The sequence below is a fragment of the Accipiter gentilis genome, chromosome 15 (assembly GCF_929443795.1).
Source record: "Accipiter gentilis chromosome 15, bAccGen1.1, whole genome shotgun sequence".
NCBI lineage: Eukaryota > Metazoa > Chordata > Aves > Accipitriformes > Accipitridae > Astur > Astur gentilis.
Genome location: NC_064894.1, coordinates 17095298 through 17114518, shown reverse-complemented (window position 1 = coordinate 17114518; position 19221 = coordinate 17095298). Strand labels below are relative to the sequence as shown.

Below are 19221 nucleotides of genomic sequence, written 5' to 3'. Positions count from 1 at the left end.
TTCCTGAGCAGCAATCCCCCCCAGGCCAACTCCCCCCAGTTTATATACTGGGCATGACATCCCATGGTATGGAATACCCCGTTGGCCAGTTTGGGTCAGCTGCCCCGGCTGTATCCCCTCCCAACTCCTTGTGCCCCTCCAGCCTTCATGCTTGGCTGGGCACGAGAAGCTGAAAAATCCTTGACTTAGTCTAAACATTACTTAGCAACAACTGAAAACATCGGTGTGTTATCAACATTATTCTCATACTGAACGCATAACAAAACACCATACCAGCTACTAGAAAGAAAATTAACTCTATCCCAGCTGAAACCAGGACAAGCAGGAACAGGTGTAAAGCAAAGCTTGGAGCTGCAGAAGGGCAGAACTGAAAATTAATCATACAAACATAAAAATCTTCATTGTTGTGCACACTTGAGACATCTTCCTGAGTAGGCTAATTTTGAAGGCATCTGAGAAAACCAGAATTATGACCAAAAAAGTGGTTATTGCAGTCACATTTGCAGTGGAATTATTGTGGGTATATAACAATTTTGTAGAAACAGTGTTAAAATTGTTTAAACAATGTTTAGAAAAGCTGGAGAGTCCAATATGGTTTCCTAATTGGTCCTATCCAAGGCCAGAGAAAAATGCTCAATGCTAATGTCATCGGACATTCTGGACTGTATTGCAATGTAAAATGTAGAAAGAGATCACCTGGCATGAAAAAGCTGGTTTAAAAAATGGTTTGGAAATAGACAAAAGGGGGCAAGTGCAAACTGGCTTTGGTTAAGAAGGTCTATCTGTGTATTAGCAATACAAAGGACCCAAATTAATATATCCTGCTCCTCAGGACTTAAAACTTGACCCAGTAACTCAAGTAAGGACTACAAACTGGCTTGGCTTCTTCAACAGTGCTAACTCTACTAAAGAGCTAACTCAAACCCTACTAAAGAGCTAAAACTCAAGTTAAACTCTACTAAAGAACTAACTTAAGAAGAGCTAATTCTGCTAAAGAGTACTGAAGTAAGCTATCGGTGATTTCTATTTAAGAAATCTTTCATGTATGACATCCAGGGTCTAATCAAATGGTGCTGTAACTCCTGTAGACATTCGTCTGATCACCCCGTGGGACTCGGCACAGGGTCCACCATACCCTGGGCCACAGAGCACTGACACCAATATGAGGATGCTGCAAATGGCGTTTATTCAACTGCGTCACGCCCTTACATACTGTCTGTCGGTCATCCCGCCTCCCTTAACCCTTCTCTTTCCGTACATCGCGAGATCTTCCGAGCGCCAATCCCTACAAACTCCTCTACAACATCTCCACCAACTAGCTTTAGCTCAACATCATTACTGCTTACCGTTTTTCTCGTAACTTTTGTTTTCTTCTGTTTGATTCAGTTTCTGTGACACCTTCCCTGTTCCCAAAGGCCAAGCCCCTGACAAGGACTTGGTCTAGCAGGGGGTAAGATGCATTTCCATATTAACAATATAATATGGTCCAACATGAGTATGTGGCACAACTGAGCATTTTTTATTTTACCAAGTAGAGAGTCATTACTTACATATAGTTCATTCGGGCAAGGTCCATACAGAGTACACAAAACTGGCACATTATTCTTGTATGATTTCTTTCTTTTTACACTTTAATCTTCTCCACTAGGGAAAACAAGATGCTTGTGGTCCCATAGGGCTTTTAACTAACAACTTGCAAAATTAAAAAAAAAAAAGAGGTTGCCAGAAAATAAATCAGAGGTAGGGAGTAGGAAAAGGGGAAAAGGGGGCAGCTTGAGCAAGGCAAGGCAGGCAAGAAATGGGCTAGAAGGTGGAAAAAGACAGACAGATGGGAGCTAATTTGCACAAGACTTTGAAGGAAAGAAGAAGGAGTCTGAACTGTATGTGGAAAGCAAAAATACCAGACATTTCTCCATAAACATTCACACTGAGGGAATGATATTTAAAAGCCTTAATACGATATGAATTTGGGTAACACTTTAATTGTCTTTCTGAGAGAATGACTCAGGTGATCCAAGACTCAGGACTGTTCTTCATATTGTTTTCCCCATCTGCAGAGTCATTAAATAATTATGTCATTATTGTGATCGAGGCCTCACTTTTGAGGAATTTCAGCAACACCTGGATATACTGACATTAACTGCGGTTCAGTGATTAAACTTCCTGCAGTTGCTTTAGTAACCACTTCTTTGATAAGATTAAACAATTCTGTCATGCTTTTGGAAACCCCACTAGTCTCTAGTTTACTAATCCACTAATTTAGTTTTTCATAGCTGCCAACGCACTGACCACCAGAAAACAGCACTGCTCGCCAGACGTGCTTCCTGGGGTGATATTTTTGAACGTCTTTGCAAACAAATCCTAGTTTTCCTCAGTGTTTGAGCAGGCTTTTTTCTCTGTTGACTATCTAATCATCATCTGACAAAAGATCCCAAAAGGGTATTTCTCCATTCCAGAAAAGGTCCCTGGAAAGGCTGCAATGACACTGCCTCCTCCATCCTCTAGGTCTTGGATAAGGCAAATGAGTTATAACTTTGCATCTCTCTTGATCTATGCCTTCCTAAAAGCAGAAGCGTCTTTCCAGGATCTAAGCTAACAGACTCTAACAAAGGTTCTTACCATCAGGGGACACATTTTTTGCTAACTATTGCACCTGGAATTTTCAAAAGAGCCCCAAAAAGTTACACACCAAACGTCCATTGGAAATCCTCAAGAGTCAGACACCGAGCTTCTTGAGTAATGCTTCAGCCAACAAATTCGATTATGCTGAGGTACAGGTGACGTGACCAGAGCTGACTGTACTCTAACAATGTCTCATGCTGGATGTGGGCAGGAGAGCCCAAGGGCAGGATAACGTTAGAAGCCGTGTGGCATCCTACGCTTTGATAGTTGTGTGGGGTCACTTCTGCAGCTCTTTTACCTCCAGCAACTTTAGGTGCCAGGCTGCGAACAGGCACTTTAGCCCAAGGACCTACAGAGGGGCAGTCTGAGTGCAAGTCTAAACACGCAGCTTTCTGTGGATGCCTAAATACCTCTTTTTCATGGAAATGCATCATACAGCCAGCGTACGACAGCAAAACTCCCTCCAGAGTCCACTCTAGAAAGGGTCCTGTCACATGCCAAAAGGGTAGACAGGATTTGTAGGCAGGATTTGGAGTCTGGCTTGTCTTTTTAGTAGCATGGCTGTACCTGCCAACCCTAAGTCCAGCAGTGCTGGATCCACAGGCTTGGATCAGGAAAGTTACTGCTTTTGGGATGCTGTTTCTTATTACCTCTGCCATACATATTCTTTGGATAAAGGGTACCTTTTATAACCGACTGTAATTCTGTCACTCAGTTCCTTGTTAGTTTTGGCATCTTTCATAAGCACGATAGATAGAAGCAATTCTGAAAGTCTTGGAAGGGTGCAGAGGAGACATCAGGAAAAGCATGCACACCACAGAAGACTGTGCCAAAACAGATGAGTTTATAGAGATCACTTTGCTATGTAGTCTATTTGAACACTGTACATGCCACGTCTTTCACCGTATATTCTTCAGACTATAAATAAATCAAATTGACATATATTCACAATCTAGCACCATCTGCTGCGTAAAAGAGGAAGGCATTTTAAAAGCAAAAAAAGGATCTGTTCCTTTTCTTACATGATACATCTCAATCAGCAAAATGTATTCCTGTTTTTACAAAAGTGTAGTTTGGCTTTAAACTTAATGAACGTTTGAAAAGAACCATCTGAGGAAACCCTTCTAACTATGGATTCTTGTTTACTATTAGTTTCTGTGCTGCATTAAAATTCATTTATTTCCAAAACACTAAGCTGAGAGCAAGAAGCAGAAAAGTCTCATTTGAAGTGTGGTGAATCAGACCTTTGTGGAAGAGATGCATATAATCAGAGAGAAGGGTTGTGTTTTATATATAAATTCTTCTAACTTAAGACAAACATTGGATTTAATAATTGAGAAAAATAAGTCTCTGCATCATCATATAGTGTTTTAATTTGCTAATTATATTTTTCACCTGCTTTATATATACCCTTACAACAGGTCTTTTTTTCATTAGCTATAAAAAAGCATGAGATATTGTTCCCAACAAATTTCATTCGGGAACAAAAATTATACATTTCTTTCCTATTTATTATTCAATTACAAAAATATATATATATATATATTCCTGAAATTCTATGTGTCTCTGTCGCTTTTTAAAGTTTTTGGAAGATCATGGCAAAGCATAGCGGCATATTCTAAAATTAATACAGGCTGCCTCAAAAAATTAAGCTTAAGCAACTTTGTTGCCCCACATGACACTAAGATTAAATCACTCAGGAACTTAACTCTCCTTCATTTCTTCAATAGCTAAGCTGCCTCATTTGACTTTAACATACAATCTGTTATGGAACCACTCAAAAAAATTTAATATAACAAACTTCTTTACAATTTCTTAAGTCTCACACTAAAGCATTGAAAAACTATTTCACTTCCTCCCTCTACTTTGCCCAAAAGGCATTATTGTCAGCAAGCTGGCTGTCAACAACACAAAACAAAGGGATGTTAAATAAGTTACTGCTTTAAAAACAGAAAGGAAAAAAAAAAAAAAGAAAAAGAGCCCACAAAATTTCCGTGTCTTGATGCAGTGAATTCTGGCCCGTGCAAAGCTGCAGTAGTTTTCCTGACGGGCGCTGACCCAAAGAACTATGACTGTGGGCCACAGGGTGCTGCGAGCCCCGACTGGGATCCTGCTGAACTCAGACCAGAGGCTGAAGATGGTCCCCAGAGTCCTTTGTTTCAATCAAGAAATGTCTACTTTGCTTATTTCTACAAGGAGGGGCTCTCTCAACAGATGAAAAGCACAAACTGTAGGCCAACTGTCAGTCACATAGCTATTTGGACGCAATTTAAGTTGCTGCTTAGCTGCAAATGTGCATTCTCAACAGGATGCTTTTGCCCGGTGCTGTGGCTTGCAGGATCTTTGGTGAAGTACCTCTGAAAACCCCAGGGTATCTAGCCTCTTTGATTTTTTTTAAAAATATACTAAAAAAATACAGTGTCTTCTTTTTTGATCATTTCTTTTGGTGAGCTACTGCGTAGTTTAGAGTACTGGAAAATGGAAAAGTGGAACTTCTACACAGATAAATAGGACTCAGAGCAGAAATGTATTTTTAATACTCCAATTTTCTAAATAGAGAACTAAAAAAAAAAATAAAAATTGCTCATGGTATAAGAACCAGTCATATGCTCCAAAGTCAAAGACAGGCTCCAGCTGCTCTGGCTCACCAGCAGTTTTTACAAACTACAAAGGAGTATAAAGGCTTCACCTCTGCCCATTCTTCCTAACGTTTTCCCCCTGCAACTGTTTATTCATCTGAATGAGGCTAAAGTGATACAAACAGCAAAAAAGCTATGAATTGTTCCTTAGTGCTCTGAACCTTAGTTTATTGATGTTGTCTTTCTAAATCACATTTTCACCATTTCAGATCAGGACTTCAAATTACCTGGTACCAAATCACTCTCCTCAGGAGCAAGCAGTCTACAATTTCTAAAAAAGAATATAAATACAAGCCCTTCCATTACCCTTGAAACAGGATAATTCATTCCAAAGCAGAACAGATAAAAAAATTATGAAACATTAAATATCAAAAAACCACACCCAGCTGCAAGTCTACAGAAAAACCTTGTGAACTTTGTTCACAGTTTTCCATAATATTTCAGAATTTCAGCTCTAAACATCTCTGAATATATACCTCAGACCTAGTGATCCATTTCTTCAGCTACATTTTTTCGGTTGCTAAGAAACTTCTTTCTCCTGTTTCATGTAAAATACAAGTTTATAACATCCCACATCCTGTAGGGAATCATTCCTCATTGGATTGACTTTGAATATACCTGAAAGCATTTTGTTGCTCCGAGATTTTATCTGCTATGGTCCAACGAACTCCAGTGAGCTTGAACCCGACCTTGACATGCTGCTCTTTACCTCCAGGTGATAACTCAGCAAGTAACTGCTCACAGCCAAGTTTAAAATCATTCTTTTCAGACAGTTTTGAGGAAAACAAAAAAGCTCAAAGACAATCCTTGACCTTCACCATTCTCTGACCTGAAGCCAAGTGCAGTTAGATTTTCTCCCATCCTCATGTCTCCTTATCACACAGGAAGTCTGAATCCAAGGCTTGCTGCTCACTTCATCAGGTGCAGGTCTGGGGATATTATTTTTTTTTTTATTGAAAATACAGCTTACAAATACAGCGACTATTTCAAAATGTACTTCTAAGCCCATAACTTCTAGTGAAAACAGAAAAACAGTTCCCTGAAAATATTTTCAGCATGAATGCACGCAAATGAATTCACGGGCTTTTCTGAATCAATAAATCATTTTTTGCCACATCAAAGTTGCGGCCATAGAAGAGGGACCCTTAAGAACATGCATGTTTTCATACCTGTAGCAGAGCTTTCTGATCAGATCACGTCTGTGCATGTGTGAATTTAAAATATGAGCCTAATGCAAAAAACTTTGAAACTATATCCTTTTAAGTATATAGAGCCATTGCCTTGCTCAGAAGCGATCAAGTCCTCCCCGAGTATTGTACTAGCAAGCAGTCCAAAATCTAAACTCATCTGCATTACAGCAGACAACATCTATCTCACTTGTGTGTCAAAGAACCTGGCAAATTTTAAATCAGTCCCACTAGCTTCACTGGGAAGAGCAGGTATTCAACACCTTTGCAAAATCAGATAATTCGTTGGTTCGTTTAAAGTTGTAAACTCAAGTCTTGTGTTTAAACCCATTCAGCACGTTTAGAGGAGTAAGACCTAGACCCCCAGTCTGTAAGACCCTGCCCTACAGCTTGGTCATTCACAGTGCCACTGATCTCCCATGGGCACCCTTGGACTGCCGGCCCAGCAGTAATTGCAGCATTAACTAGTAAGATACACGGCAGAGTTTCATACCGAAACCACGATCCATTGGAAATTAAAATTACCCCCAAGACCTGTAAAAGCTGCTGCTTGGCAATGCTCTGCATCTCCTGCCAGACGCACCGAGACTTCTTGGTGCTGTTTGTATGAACAGGTTGGTATAGGGCCAGTCAAAAACCATCAAAAAAAGGTTTCTCGAATTTAAAAAATGGGACGTTACTCAAATCAATTGTTTTTACAAGAATACCTGAGGCTGAGCATGAATTTCTGGAAACTGAAAGACCAGTTTCCAGAATTTTTAGACTGGTTTCTAATAATGTCCAAAAGCCATCCCAGTGTATGTATTCTTCGCTCTTGACTTCCAGCAAGCAAATAATGCTCTATTCTTCACTCGCAAGCTGCAGCTTTTCATTATTCTGTGTTCGACTTTACTCAGAAGACCCGAGTCCTCCCATAGAAAATAAAATAGGGAAATCTTGTCACTTAAGCTCTATGGCCCTCGAGCGAACAAACCTCTCCACGAGTAAGAGTTAAAGGAGATAATTTTTCTTCAGCCTCACCACCATCCTTTCTGCCTATGCGTTCCACTTTGCAGGGATCAAAACAGTATGTTGTTCTCATCTGGAAAGCTCTTTCTTTCCTGTAGACGGGGTTAGTTATTTCCTCCGTATTATAAAATGCGGAGGCCGTACTTTACCGCAGCTGCCAATAACGACAAATTCAGAAGCTAAAACCGGTTGTTGCTCTTTGTTATTATTTTTTTTTGACCTAGTTGCAAATGGTGGTCACTATGGCAGCCAGCCAGCAGCAATGCTAGACTGAGAGACGCTAAGGCGGCAAATCCCGGAGCATGCTGGCTGCCAAGGCCGGGTCCGCCATCGGCTCCGCACCTGACCTCCGACCTGCAGGTTTCCCACCGCCCTTCAGACCCAAACTCGCCCCCGGGGAACCCGCAGGAACCGCCGTGGCCGGCACGTGGCTGGAAGACCCCGCCAGCTGCCGCCCGCCAGGCCACAGGCGAACCCCCCCCCCCCCCCCGTCCCACCCCGCCCCGTCGGACGCCCCTCGGCCTCCCGCACCGCCCCGGCCCCGCCGGCCCCGCGGATCGCGGGCCGGCCAATAGGGGCGCGGGCCGCCGCGGAGCTCAGCCAATCGGGGCCCGTGCCGCCGGAGGGCGCGGGGGGGCGGCCAGCGGCGCCCGGGCCCCGCCGCCCGCCCGGGACCCGGGAGCCGGGGCCCGGGGCCCGCGGCCGGGCGAAGGGCGAGCCCTGAGCTCGCTGACCGCCGCCTGCTCGTCCCCCGAGCTGGTTCCTGCCCCGGCGCCGGCTGCGGCCCGGGCTGCCGACGCACGCTGCCCAGATCACGGCGGCGTCGGGAGAACCTTCGGCTGTGGCCTCGTCCCCGGCCCGAGCGGGACGGTGAAACAAAACGAAACGAAATCGAGCAAAGGAAAATGAAGCAGAATTGAACGAAAGAAAATAGAGCGGAACTGAACAAAACAAAATGAAATAAAAATTGAAGAAAACAAACCAAAACAAAGCCGAATGAATAAAATTGAATCAAATAAAGCCATCTAAAACCAAAGCAAAACCGAATAAAAGAAAACGAGCACAGTAAAGCAAGAAAACGAAAAAATATTTAAAAGCAGAAGAACGTTTGAAAACGACAATAGTCAGCCAGCTCTTGTGACGAGAGGGCCGTGGCAGCGCGGCGCCCCGCTGGCAGATCGGAAGCCGCCGCCGAGCGCCCTGGCCCCGCGCCGATCCCCGCCGCGCTCCCGCCGGGCCCCGCAGAGCCGCCCGGGGAGAGCGGCAGCGCTGGGGGGAGTCCCGCCGGGCCGGTCCGCACCCCGGGCGGGGGACCGGCGCTCGCCCCCTGCCCCCGCACACGCACACGCCGGACTCCACGCTGGAGCGCTCGAGGGACGTCGCAGGGATGGGGCCCCAAAACTGGAATCTGGTAGAACTTCTCCCTGCTCCCCCCCCCGTGTTTTGTATTTCCCTGCAGCCGCTGCATAGCAGGTGTTCGGGGGTTTTGTTGGTTTGGGTCTCTTTTTTTTTTAAAGCAAAACATATTTTGTTCTGATGGTTTGGTGGTTTGTTTTGTTCTCGACTTCGGTTGGTTTTACTCCGGCTTATCGTTGCTTCTTAACTCAAGAACACACTAATTTCTACATATACAGACCGTTACTCGACAGGAATCGACTGCCCGGAGTACCTTGTTTTGGTAAAGGTAGCCCGAGCAGGACGATTCGATGGGACACTTCTATAAAACCCAGAAACCCCAGTGACAGGGAAATAATTCCCGGATCACAGGTTTATTATTCTACCTTTCGCGCGACCCCATAGCGTGCACGACGCGTCTCTCCCCGGCAGCAGCTCCGTGGTGCGTGTCTTCCTTTGGGAAGGCGACAGATAAATATTGAAATAAAGAACTGGCCGGCTAAATTCCGGGTCCCGCTGCCGGTGCTGTAAAGGACCAGAGGACTTTCGACTCCACCGGCAGACGGAGAAGATCCCGCTCTCCGCAGGAGAGACCTTTTCCATTTGCTTTCAGGACAGAAACACAACTTGCGTCCCGGGATAAAAGCGAGTCGAGTAAGTGGGTATTTAGTGCGCCAGCCCAGACAAAAAAAAACAATGCTAAATCCTACAGCTTTTGAATCTCAATCAAACCTTTAAAGGAATTCCAAGCCTGGCATTTGAATTCCCCTTTCCTATTACTGTCAAGCGCGTTTAGCCTTAAGTGGGCAAACGCGGGATCGGGTTTGTATCCGAGCTTCTTGCAGCTTCGTAGCTGAGATTCTTTCAGATGCTGGAAGTAATTTGTTTGTATTTTACATTGCGTCACCTACAGCCTGGACTGAAATGGGGCCCGACCCTGGAAACTCACAGCCTTCTAACTCTCCGCATCCGTGGAAGAGACCTACCATCTGCTCCAGAGTTGTGAGCCACGCAAAATCCAAAAGCGGGGCTCCCTCCTGTCTCCTCCGCCTGCCGGAGTGCCACCTCCCACGGAAAGCACCAGCTCGGAGCCGAGCGGGGAGACCCGCACAGCCGGCGGGTCGCTATCGGCAGCGTTGCATCGTTTCGCGTGGTGACCTGGAGGATTTTCCGCGGGAAACAGATATTTTTCTGACAGTCTTTTTTGAAGTTGAATGCGTTTCAGCTTTTTCATACCAACAGTATAAGGAGATTTTTTTTTTTTTTTTCCCTCGGATAAAAGTAACAATGATTCTAAAGCAGAGTGTTTGCAAAGGGGGCAGATTTGGCAGAGCACAAACAGGTAAAGCAGACTAATCATGCCCAGCCTTTAACATGCCTGCGCTGCCCCCGTGGAAAAGAAAAGAAAAAAAATGTTTTCCAAAAGTCGTAGGCACAGGGAAGAAGGGATCGGATTTTGTTTGGAGTTTGCTGGTTTGTTGTGCCGAGTGAGAGAAGGAAAACGCTCAGACGAAATATTCAGGGGCAAATTCTTTAGACTTTGACCCAAAGACGCTGAATACAGCGGGATCTGGGCCGAGCTCCCGATCATCAGAAGCGTTATGGAGAATTCCTGCTGACAGCACTTCAGTGAACAACTAGACAAACGCTAGTTTGTCAGTAACTTTATTTTTTTTTTTTTTTTTTAAAAATCGCATGACAAACTGGAACCAAGACCAAAATACTGTATCCACTGTACATCATTCATTAGAAAACAAACATACACCACATTTGTATTCTACCAAACAGAGAATGTATTTCCTTTAAAAGTATATAGTGCGTGCTTTTAGATTCATGCTTTTCAATATTTATTTTACATTTGTTACTCAAATATTATCTGTTATAAATAATTGCAACTTGATCAAATGGTGCACCTGTTATCCTATGCGAACCTCTTCAGTGCTGCAAGTGTGGCTTTTTGCCGCCTTTTTTTTCCCCCTCTCTCTCTTTCTTTCCAAAAAGCTGTTGGTATTGCTTTATTAGGACCCGAGAAAGCACAGCTGAGGTGTCAAATAAAGTGTACGGATGCCAGAGGCGCTTGCAGACCCGGGACTGCTGCTGAGCCCCACGGCTCGGACCGCTGGAACAAGTGACGGGAGAGCACATAGAAAAAAATCGTTTCCAAAAGGCACAATTTCCTCGACACAAAGGTACAATAAAAATATATGGCCACTGAAATACGGGCGCCTCCGGGGAAGCGGTGCCTCTCCGCTGGGATCCCGGGCCCGCCAGGGTTTCGGCCCCCTTGTCCCGTTCCCCCCTTGTCCCCGTGTGTCCCCCCACCACCTTCTCCCGGCCCCGCGGCGGGAACCCGGGGACGCCGGCGACGATCGCGCAGTCCCGGCCGCCCCGTCGCCGCCGCCGCCGCCGGCGGGTGGGTGCCTGCCAGCCGGCTCCCCCCCGCGACACGGCCTCCCGCGGGACCGCCCCGGGAGGCCGGGAGCTCAGAGTAAAGGCGGGGGGGGACCTGCATCGCGCCCCCCCGCCGCCGCCGCCGCCGCCGCCGCCGCCGCGCCCGCCTCCTGCATCACTGCTCGCGGTTCCTGCTGCCGCTCTCCGGGTCGCTCTGGTCGTCGGTGAAGCAGACGTCCACGTCGCTCTCGTTGTCAGTCTTTTGCTCCTGCTCGGGGTGCGCGTAGCCAGAGTCACTCTTGTCCTCGGCCGCCTTGCCGAGGCTCTGCCCCGGGTGCCGGGACTTGACGTGCCGCTCCAGGTCGCGGCGCCGCACCAGCACCTTGCCGCAGTACTCGCAGCGGTAGGGCGTGTTGCCCTCGGCGTGCAGGCGGATGTGCTTGTTGAGGTTGCTGGGGTCCCCGAAGGGCCGCAGGCAGACCTTGCACTTGAGCGGCTTGTAGCCGGTGTGAGTCCGCATGTGGATCTTCAGCCCGTACTTGCGGGAGTAGAGCTTCCCGCAGTAGAGGCAGAGGTGCCCGGTCTTGGGCTTCCCGCCGGCCGCCGCCGCCGCCCCCGCCGGCAGCGCCTCCAGCCGCCCGCGGCCCTTCTCGGCCGCCAGCTCGGAGAGCTGCTGCGTGTGCATGGCGATCTCCCGGTCGATGCCGGCCAGCGAGCCCAGCTCGGCGGGGTGCAGCCCGGCCGCCGGCCCCCCGAAGTACGACACCGACTCGGGGTACTTGAGGAGGCCGCCGAGGTGCAGCTTCAGCGGGTAGTAGGGCGCGGCGCCGTAGAGCAGCTCCCCGTTGTAGACGGTGAGCGGCATCACCGGCAGCCCGCACTCCCCCGCGTACGCCTTCAGCCCCTCGAAGGGCGGCAGCGCGAAGCGCTCCAGCGCGCCGCCGGGCAGCGGCGGGTAGCGGCTGGCGGGCGGCAGGGCGGCGGCGGCGGGCAGCCCCCGCTCCACCTGCCGGAAGGCCGAGGCCTCCTCCAGGGGCGAGAGCAGCGGGAAGGCGCGCAGCCCGCCGCCGCACGCCAGCCCCGCCGCCGCCGCCGCCGCCGCCGCCGCAGCCGCCGCCGCCGCCGCCGCCGCCGCCGGGGGGGCGGCCTCGCCCGGCAGCGCCCCGCACTTGGGCGGCGCCTCGGCGGCGGCGCGCCCCGCCTTCAGCCCCCCCAGCAGCTTGGAGAAGCCGAGGGCGGCGGCGGCGCCCCGCGCCTCCTCCCGCAGCGGCCCGGCGGGGCGGAAGGCCGAGCGCGCCCCGGGGCAGAGCGCCAGCCCGTTGCCGCCCGCCGGCCCCAGCAGCGGGCCCGGCCCGCGGGCGGCCCCCACGCTCATGTCCAGGGCGCGCTCCTGCTCCTCCTTGCCCGCCGGCCGCTTGGGCAGCCCCGGCTTGGCGAGCGGCGGGGAGGCGGCGGCGGCGGCGGCGGCGGCGGCGGCGGCGGCGGCCGCCTCCCGCTTGACGGCCTCCCGCGGGCCGCAGCCGGGGGGCGGGTGGCCGCGCAGCGCGGCGGCCGGCGGCTCCTTGGGCGGGAGGCCGAAGGCGGCGGCGGCGGGCCGGCCGTGGTCGTGGTGGAGGAAGGGCCGGCCGTGGCTCAGCGCGCAGTGGAAGTGGACGTGGGCCTTGAGGCTGTTGGGGTACTTGAAGGTCCTCCAGCAGTACCAGCAGATGTACCGCTCCTCCCCTGCGGAGGCAAGCGGAGGGGCCCGTCAGCAGCGGCGGCCGCGCATCCCCGCGCCTCCCCGCGCCGCCTCCCCGCGCCCCCGCCGCCCCGGCCCGCCCCCGCCGTGCCGCGGTGCGGTGCGGTGCGGTGCGGTGCGCGGTCGGCGCTGCGCTGCCGCGGACGGGGCGCCGGGGGGGAGCAGCTGCCGCCGCGAGTCGTCTGTCGGGGGGCCCATCTGTTGGCGTTTGCAGGGGAGGTAGCGTATGTCAGGGAGTCGGCTGCACCGAACAAAGGCCAATCTAATGATCGTGAGCCCCTCATTACGCGGCGAGACAATATCCGATATGTATGGGCCATATGTAATCGTTCCCTTTCAGAGGACAATGCCCTTTGTGCCCCGTCCCCTAAACATTTCGGCTTCTCTCAAGCGGAACAGACCTCGGTGGCCGCGGCGCCGGAGACTGCCCGGCACCGCAGAGGCACAGGCTTCGCTTTCCCCCTCCTGGCCCCGCTTGCCAGGAGGAGCATCTCCCCAGCCCCGACGGTGAAACGCTGCCGCTGCGGGCAATCTGTCTGTCTGGGTATCTTTTTCTTTATTCTTTTTTCTTTTCCTTTTTCTTTGCCTTTTCCTTTTTCTCTTTCTTTCTTTCTCTTTCTCTTCCTTCCTTCCTTCCTTCCTTCCTTCCTTCCTTCCTTCCTTCCTTCCTTCCTTCTTTCCTTTTCTTTCCTTTCTTTCTCCCTCTTCCCGCCCTTTCCCTTTCCCCTTTCCCTTTCTCCTCTCCTTTCTTCCATCGCTTTTTCTGCCCGTACGTTTCCATCTCTTTCTCTCCTGTTCCTCCCGGTCACTACAACACACCGACAAGACGTTTCAGAAGCCCCCGGAGTTGCCCCGAGCGGCTGCCCACCCCGCCCGTCCCCAGCCGATCCTCACTCCCGGGTTAATGCACAGAAACGCCGAAGGTGAGGCCAAGTGCCACACGGAAACCAGAGGCCGCTCCAGGCCTGGGGCCAGCTCCTCACGTTTCGGGGGGTCCCTTGGGGGGCGATGCGGGGTGAGGTGGGGCACAAGCGAGCGGGGATGCGCTCCGCGGCAGCCGGGGCACCCGGGGAGGGGGCGGCGGGTCACCGAGAAGGACACGCTGGCCGCGACCAGCCTCCCGGGAGGGCTTCTGAGGCAGCATTTGGGCCGGGGATCAGCCGGGTGCGGGTGGAACACGAAGGCTTCGCTCTCCGGGGGAAACTCGGGCGCGAACTCGCGTGCGAGGATCCAGCGCTGTCGCCTGCGTCTCGCCGCCTGTGTCCTCGCCGTGGTGCGCAGCCCTCCCTCGCTCGCCGTGGAGCGATACGAAGTCGTCGGTCGAGGTTTTTCGCCCCGTCGAGGAGGGAGGGAGGCGGGAGGGTGTCTGCCCGGGCGCGGAGTGGGGGGGAACCGCGGCCGCAGTCCCACCGACTTGCGTTGGAGAACGGGTGAAGGAGCGGTACGGGCCGAGGGGCGTGCGGCCACCCACCCCCGCGGGCTCCCTCCTCCCGCCTTCAGTTGCCTTTGCGGGTTTCTCCAGCCGGGCGGTTTGGCCCTCGCCATCCTCGGCAAAAGTGTGGCGGGACCGGCGGGACCGGCCGCCTCCCGAGCGCCACCGAGCCCGGCCCGGCGCTTTCCCCGGCTCAGCTCCATCGCTCGGGGATAAAAAAGGAAAAAACAAAAGGGGGGAAACAAAAAAGAGAGAGAGACTAAAACCATCCCTTTCTCATCACGGTAAACCCAAATAAATGGGGTCAAAGACAGACTTCCAAAGTTTTGTTTTGTTTTGTTTTTAAAAAGCTCTCTGAATTTCTTCCGCTCTGATTGCTTCTTGATTTTTTTTTTTTTTTTCCAGCGTACTATCCTTAAAAGAAGAGCGCTTCAGCATTTTGATACACTTATTCTGAGTCCGTATTAATTAGTCTGGAAAGCGTGGGGCCGGAGACGCAGCAGATCCGCAGGGTCAGCCTGCAACTAAGCCTCGCTTCGTTGGGACGAGGAAGATGCCACACGCTGGGTGCCTCTCGCAGACCCGAGCTCCTTTCTTGCCCTTCTTTCCCCTGACCAGCACTGGCACCGTCGACAGGCAAGGGCTGCTGGGTCGGAGGGGCAGAACCCAGCACCGTGTCCTCCTTCCTGCGGCCGAAACTTCGCCAGAGCCCGGGCTTTTCGAGGGGGTGACCCTCCGGAGACCCAGTCCCTCACTGCCCTTGGGGGGGGGGGGGGGGGGGGCGGGACAGAGACGTGACCAAGAGTTTCCTTCCCGGGGACAGTTTCAGCACTGGGAGGGATTTGGGCTCCTGCGCCATCGCACGAGTCGGATGGGACGTGAGCAGCCAGCGCCCGGCGTTTCGGCGAGCATCCCTCCGGGCCGGATCCTGATCACCCTGCGGAGTAGCCAGCCTTGAGGGGTGGGGAAGGCTCAGCCCCTCCCCGGATCGTGCCCTTGCTGCCTTCTCAGGGACAGCGTCAGGCTGAAGGGTCTTCTGCCTAGGGCGGCAGCGGGTGGGCTGCCCTCGCCGCCGGCGGAGCGGGCTTAGCCCGAGGGGAGCGAGTGCCCGCGGGTCCCACCGAGCCGCCGCCACCGCCCCGGGCAGCGCCGGGACCCGGCCGGGACCGGCGGGAGGGTGGGCCCGCCGCCGGAGCAGCCCGACGGGTGAACGCTGAGGGCTTTCGTCTTCTTTTCCCCTGGTTAAGGTGCTGCCACCTTATCATTTTTCTTAACATCGGTGTAATTCCAGCTGAGAATCAGCTTGCAGATTGAAACGAGCGGTCCCAGGCGGGTGTCTTCCCCTTCCTCGGATGTCCTTATCTGAGTGGAATTTGACGCCGACTTAATTTTTTACCTAATGCATCCTAATTTACAGGGACTGCCCAGTACCCGTTTTGACCTGACTACGTGAATCTGCCCACGAGACAGCCTGAAGAGAGGCTCTGAAGCCCTGACCGAGGAACACCCAAGGTGACAGCGGTATTTTGAAAACCTACGAAGCCCCGTTGCTGTCTCGCATAACCGCACTAGCGTTGCTTCAATAGAAATCCCATTTGCCTATCAAAAGATCATTAAATTGTGCCGATGACGGAACGACTCGAGGCACGGGGGCCTTTCCATACGCTACCGAGTTAATAGATCACCCTTTAAATATAAGCAGATGGAGTCTTAGTTTAAAGGGTGGCAGGTTAAAAGTCACTGCAGCTGTGCGGGCATTAATTTTTCCGAGGGCGCGGATTTGAAGGGCCCACGTTTGCCTACGGCAGTCTGAGCTCCCGGCAAAGGTGTCAGTTAAAGAGGGTTTGGTTTGTCGCATTTAATCAGGTTGCTCTGAAACGAATGCCCGCGTCTGTACCTTTCTCGTCGTGCGTCGGGGTGGCCGTGACGGGGATGTCAAACCACTGCGCCAAGGGGTTGGAGTACCAGACGGTGAGCTCCTCTCCCGGCTGGACATCTCGCAGCGCCCGGTAGAAAATCTGGGAGGGGGAGAAAGGAAACTTCTTCAGGAGGCTTGAGAGGGGAGGCAGGTGGCGGAGAGCGGTGCCAGGCCGGCCCGGAGCCGCGAGTGGGGTACCTGTCCTCCTGGCAGATCCGCAACAGCCTCCAGCGTTTGCTCTTGGGAGTTTCGGGCAGCCCGGATTAACCCTATCCACTCCAGAGCTGAGCTCCCGGCTTCATCCACTAACTCCCCTCTCACCATCCGCACCTGGAAGACAGGCGGCACCGCTGTCACCTCCACGCGAGACGAAGCAGAAAGAAAGCACAAAGCTTACCCGCCCCCCCCCCAGCCCCCCCCCGCCTGCCTGCCCACTCTGCCGTGCCTGCGCTCCCACACCGGGCCGGTGTCTCGCAGCGGCGAGAGCATCCCGTTTCGCCGCCTGTTTGACTCTTCCATCCTCACCCGCCGTTGGGTAGGACCTTCCTCGACTCGCAGGTGCCTCGGAAGGGCTGCGGCTGGCCTGGAGGGGGCTGCTGCTCTGCGGGGGTAAGGATGGAAGAGCCCGGGCCCGGCGGGGACCTGCAGCGTTGCGAGGGGAAATGGGATTTTTTTCCTTTGGGCCGCGCTGGCCCAAACGCACCTTGTTCGGTCGCAGCTGCTACGTTTAGCTTAACGCTGTATTTATTAAATGTCCAGGTAAGACGTTGGTTTTTTTTTGGAAGGGTCTGTGCAGCCTCTGAATCGGTGCAAAACAATTGCCACACACACGACTTGTCGGAAGACGGGGAGGGGGAAAGGGGAGAGGATTCCGCTTAGCTACAAAGTCTCTGTAGCCCCATACTTCATAATCTGCTTGCCCATACAAAGAGAAAATGAAGTGCCCGTTCCCTGAATGACCGTGCAATAAAAGTCATCGGAACAAAGCGGTCTAAAGCGAGAAACCAAGGGAGCCAGATGAGAAATAAATTTGAGTGGGCTGGCAGAGCGTTTAAAAACAATTAAAGGGCATTAAAAATCCGAGCGGAACGCGTGAGCCGCGGCTGCCCGGGGGGTGGAAGGAGGGCTCTCCTCCGCAGCCCCCTGAAGAGCCCGACGGACGGGGCGAGCACCCTTCACCGCCTCCTCTTCGCTCCCTCCCAGCTCGGACACCGACTGACCCCGGGGCCGGCAGCCGGCTGGCCGTCCCCCCCCTCCCGCTCCGGCCGTGGGGGCTGGTTTGCGGCTCCGGGGGTAGGAGCCGGCCCGAGGCTTGGCGAGGAGGCCGAGCTGCGCTGGGCTGCCCCGACACCTGCGACCCGCACCCCGCCGCCGCCCCCGGGGGACCCCCGGCCCGCTCGCCCCGCGCTCCCCTCCGGCCCCAGCCAACGGATCCGCGGCCGAGGCGAGGGACGGGGGAGGCACGAACGCGAGCCGAAGGCAGAAATAAACCGGTGCGTCTGCCTCTGGCCCCCCTCCTTCCCCGGACAAAACCGGGGGGGCCGTGAAAGCCGCGTGCCCCCGCCTCGCCGGGGCTCCAGGGGCGAGGAGCCAGCCGTGGCACGTCCTGGCCCTGCCGGGGAAGGGGGGCAATGCCCGAGTGAGCGGAGCCCCGCGGGGCGGGGGCCGGGCGGTGGGACTAGCGCCCTCCGGCAGCGGGCAGCGGGCAGCGGGCAGCGGGCAGCGGGCGGCGGGCGGCGGGCACCGGGCGGCGGGCGGCGGCGGCGCTTTCGGCACGTCTGTGTCCAAGGCGGGGGCGCGTCCGCTCCTCCGGGGGAGCCCCCGGGTCCCCCGGGCGGGCTAGCGGGGCCCCGGCGCTGGGGAGGAGGGGGAGAGGGCACGGGCGGGCCGGCTTTCCCGGCAAAGCCGCGAGGAGACGTCTCGGGACGCTCTGGAAACGCTTCCCTTCCCTTTCCTGGCTCGCTCTAAGAAGGGAGGATCGAGGCGAGAGGCTCGCTCCAGGAAGGGAGGATCGAGGCGAGAGGGGAGGGAAGAGCAGCCTCTTCTCCCGAGCCGGCTTCCCCCGCGTCAACGAAAAAGCAAGGTCCAGCGGTGCAGGAGAGACGGTAGGAAAATACCTTTTTTTTGGGTCCTGGCTCCCTGCGGTCTGAGAGGTACTTGCCCAGTTTGAAGATGCCCGGCACAGGACCCAGGCGCAGCCCCGCCGGGATGCAGCTCTCCGCGCTCACGCTGATGGCCGGAGCCCTGCTGCTTTGCATCGCTGCCTCTGGGTGTGAGCGCTCGGGAACCCCAACTACTTAAGGGGGCCGGAGTGACAGCGGCGGGAGGACGAGCACAGGCGTATCTCCGCCCGCAGAGTGACGCGGCGGTGTGTGGACGCCGGCTTTTCAACGGGAGCAGGAGGGGTACCCCTTGGCAGGGGGATGCTCTGGGGCGCAGAGTTTGGTGAGAGAGTTTGGCTCCTCGAGCAGCTGCGGAGTCCCATCCAAGAGGGTCACATGGAGCCTTTCCCTAACCCTCCTGCATAATCAGGCGGAGTGAATGGCTGGCAGACAATGGGCCAGGCGACCTTCCCATTCCTAAAAATCCAATTTGTCAAGGGCAAAGAAAAGGCGCTGGTGAATCAAAGGTCTGGAGGGACCATTAATCCTCAGCATGGGGTATTGTCCCCGAGACAGTTACGATATTTTAAGTGACAAATCCACTGTATAATTTCTCCATAAATTTTACTTCCTTTTATTGTTCCTCGACAAACCAGTTTTGGAAAATAAGTGACTATTTTAAGTCTACTTGGCTGAGCCTTTTGAGGTTTAATATACTTCAAAGATTTTTAATTCTCTTCCCTTGGCTTTATTGTAAAGGAGATTAAACAAAGAGATGGGGAATGTTTT

General features: G+C 53.3%; 1 protein-coding gene across 2 annotated transcripts; it reads right to left on the bottom strand.

The window, feature by feature from the left end:
- Positions 1–11391: 11391 nt before the first annotated feature.
- On the bottom strand, positions 11392–18912 carry PRDM13 (PR/SET domain 13). Of its 2 annotated transcripts, none has more exons than XM_049817639.1 (4): positions 18448–18912; positions 16529–16660; positions 16310–16454; positions 11392–12964 (listed from the first exon to the last, which is right to left on the bottom strand). In XM_049817639.1, the coding sequence occupies exons 1-4, from the start codon at positions 18586–18588 to the stop codon at positions 11418–11420; spliced, it is 1965 nt and encodes a 654-aa protein (XP_049673596.1). In that variant the 5' UTR covers positions 18589–18912; the 3' UTR covers positions 11392–11417. The 2 variants fall into 2 exon arrangements, with proteins under 2 accessions (XP_049673596.1, XP_049673597.1); XM_049817640.1 differs by having other exon boundaries at positions 16310–16430; positions 18448–18910.
- Positions 18913–19221: the final 309 nt, after the last annotated feature.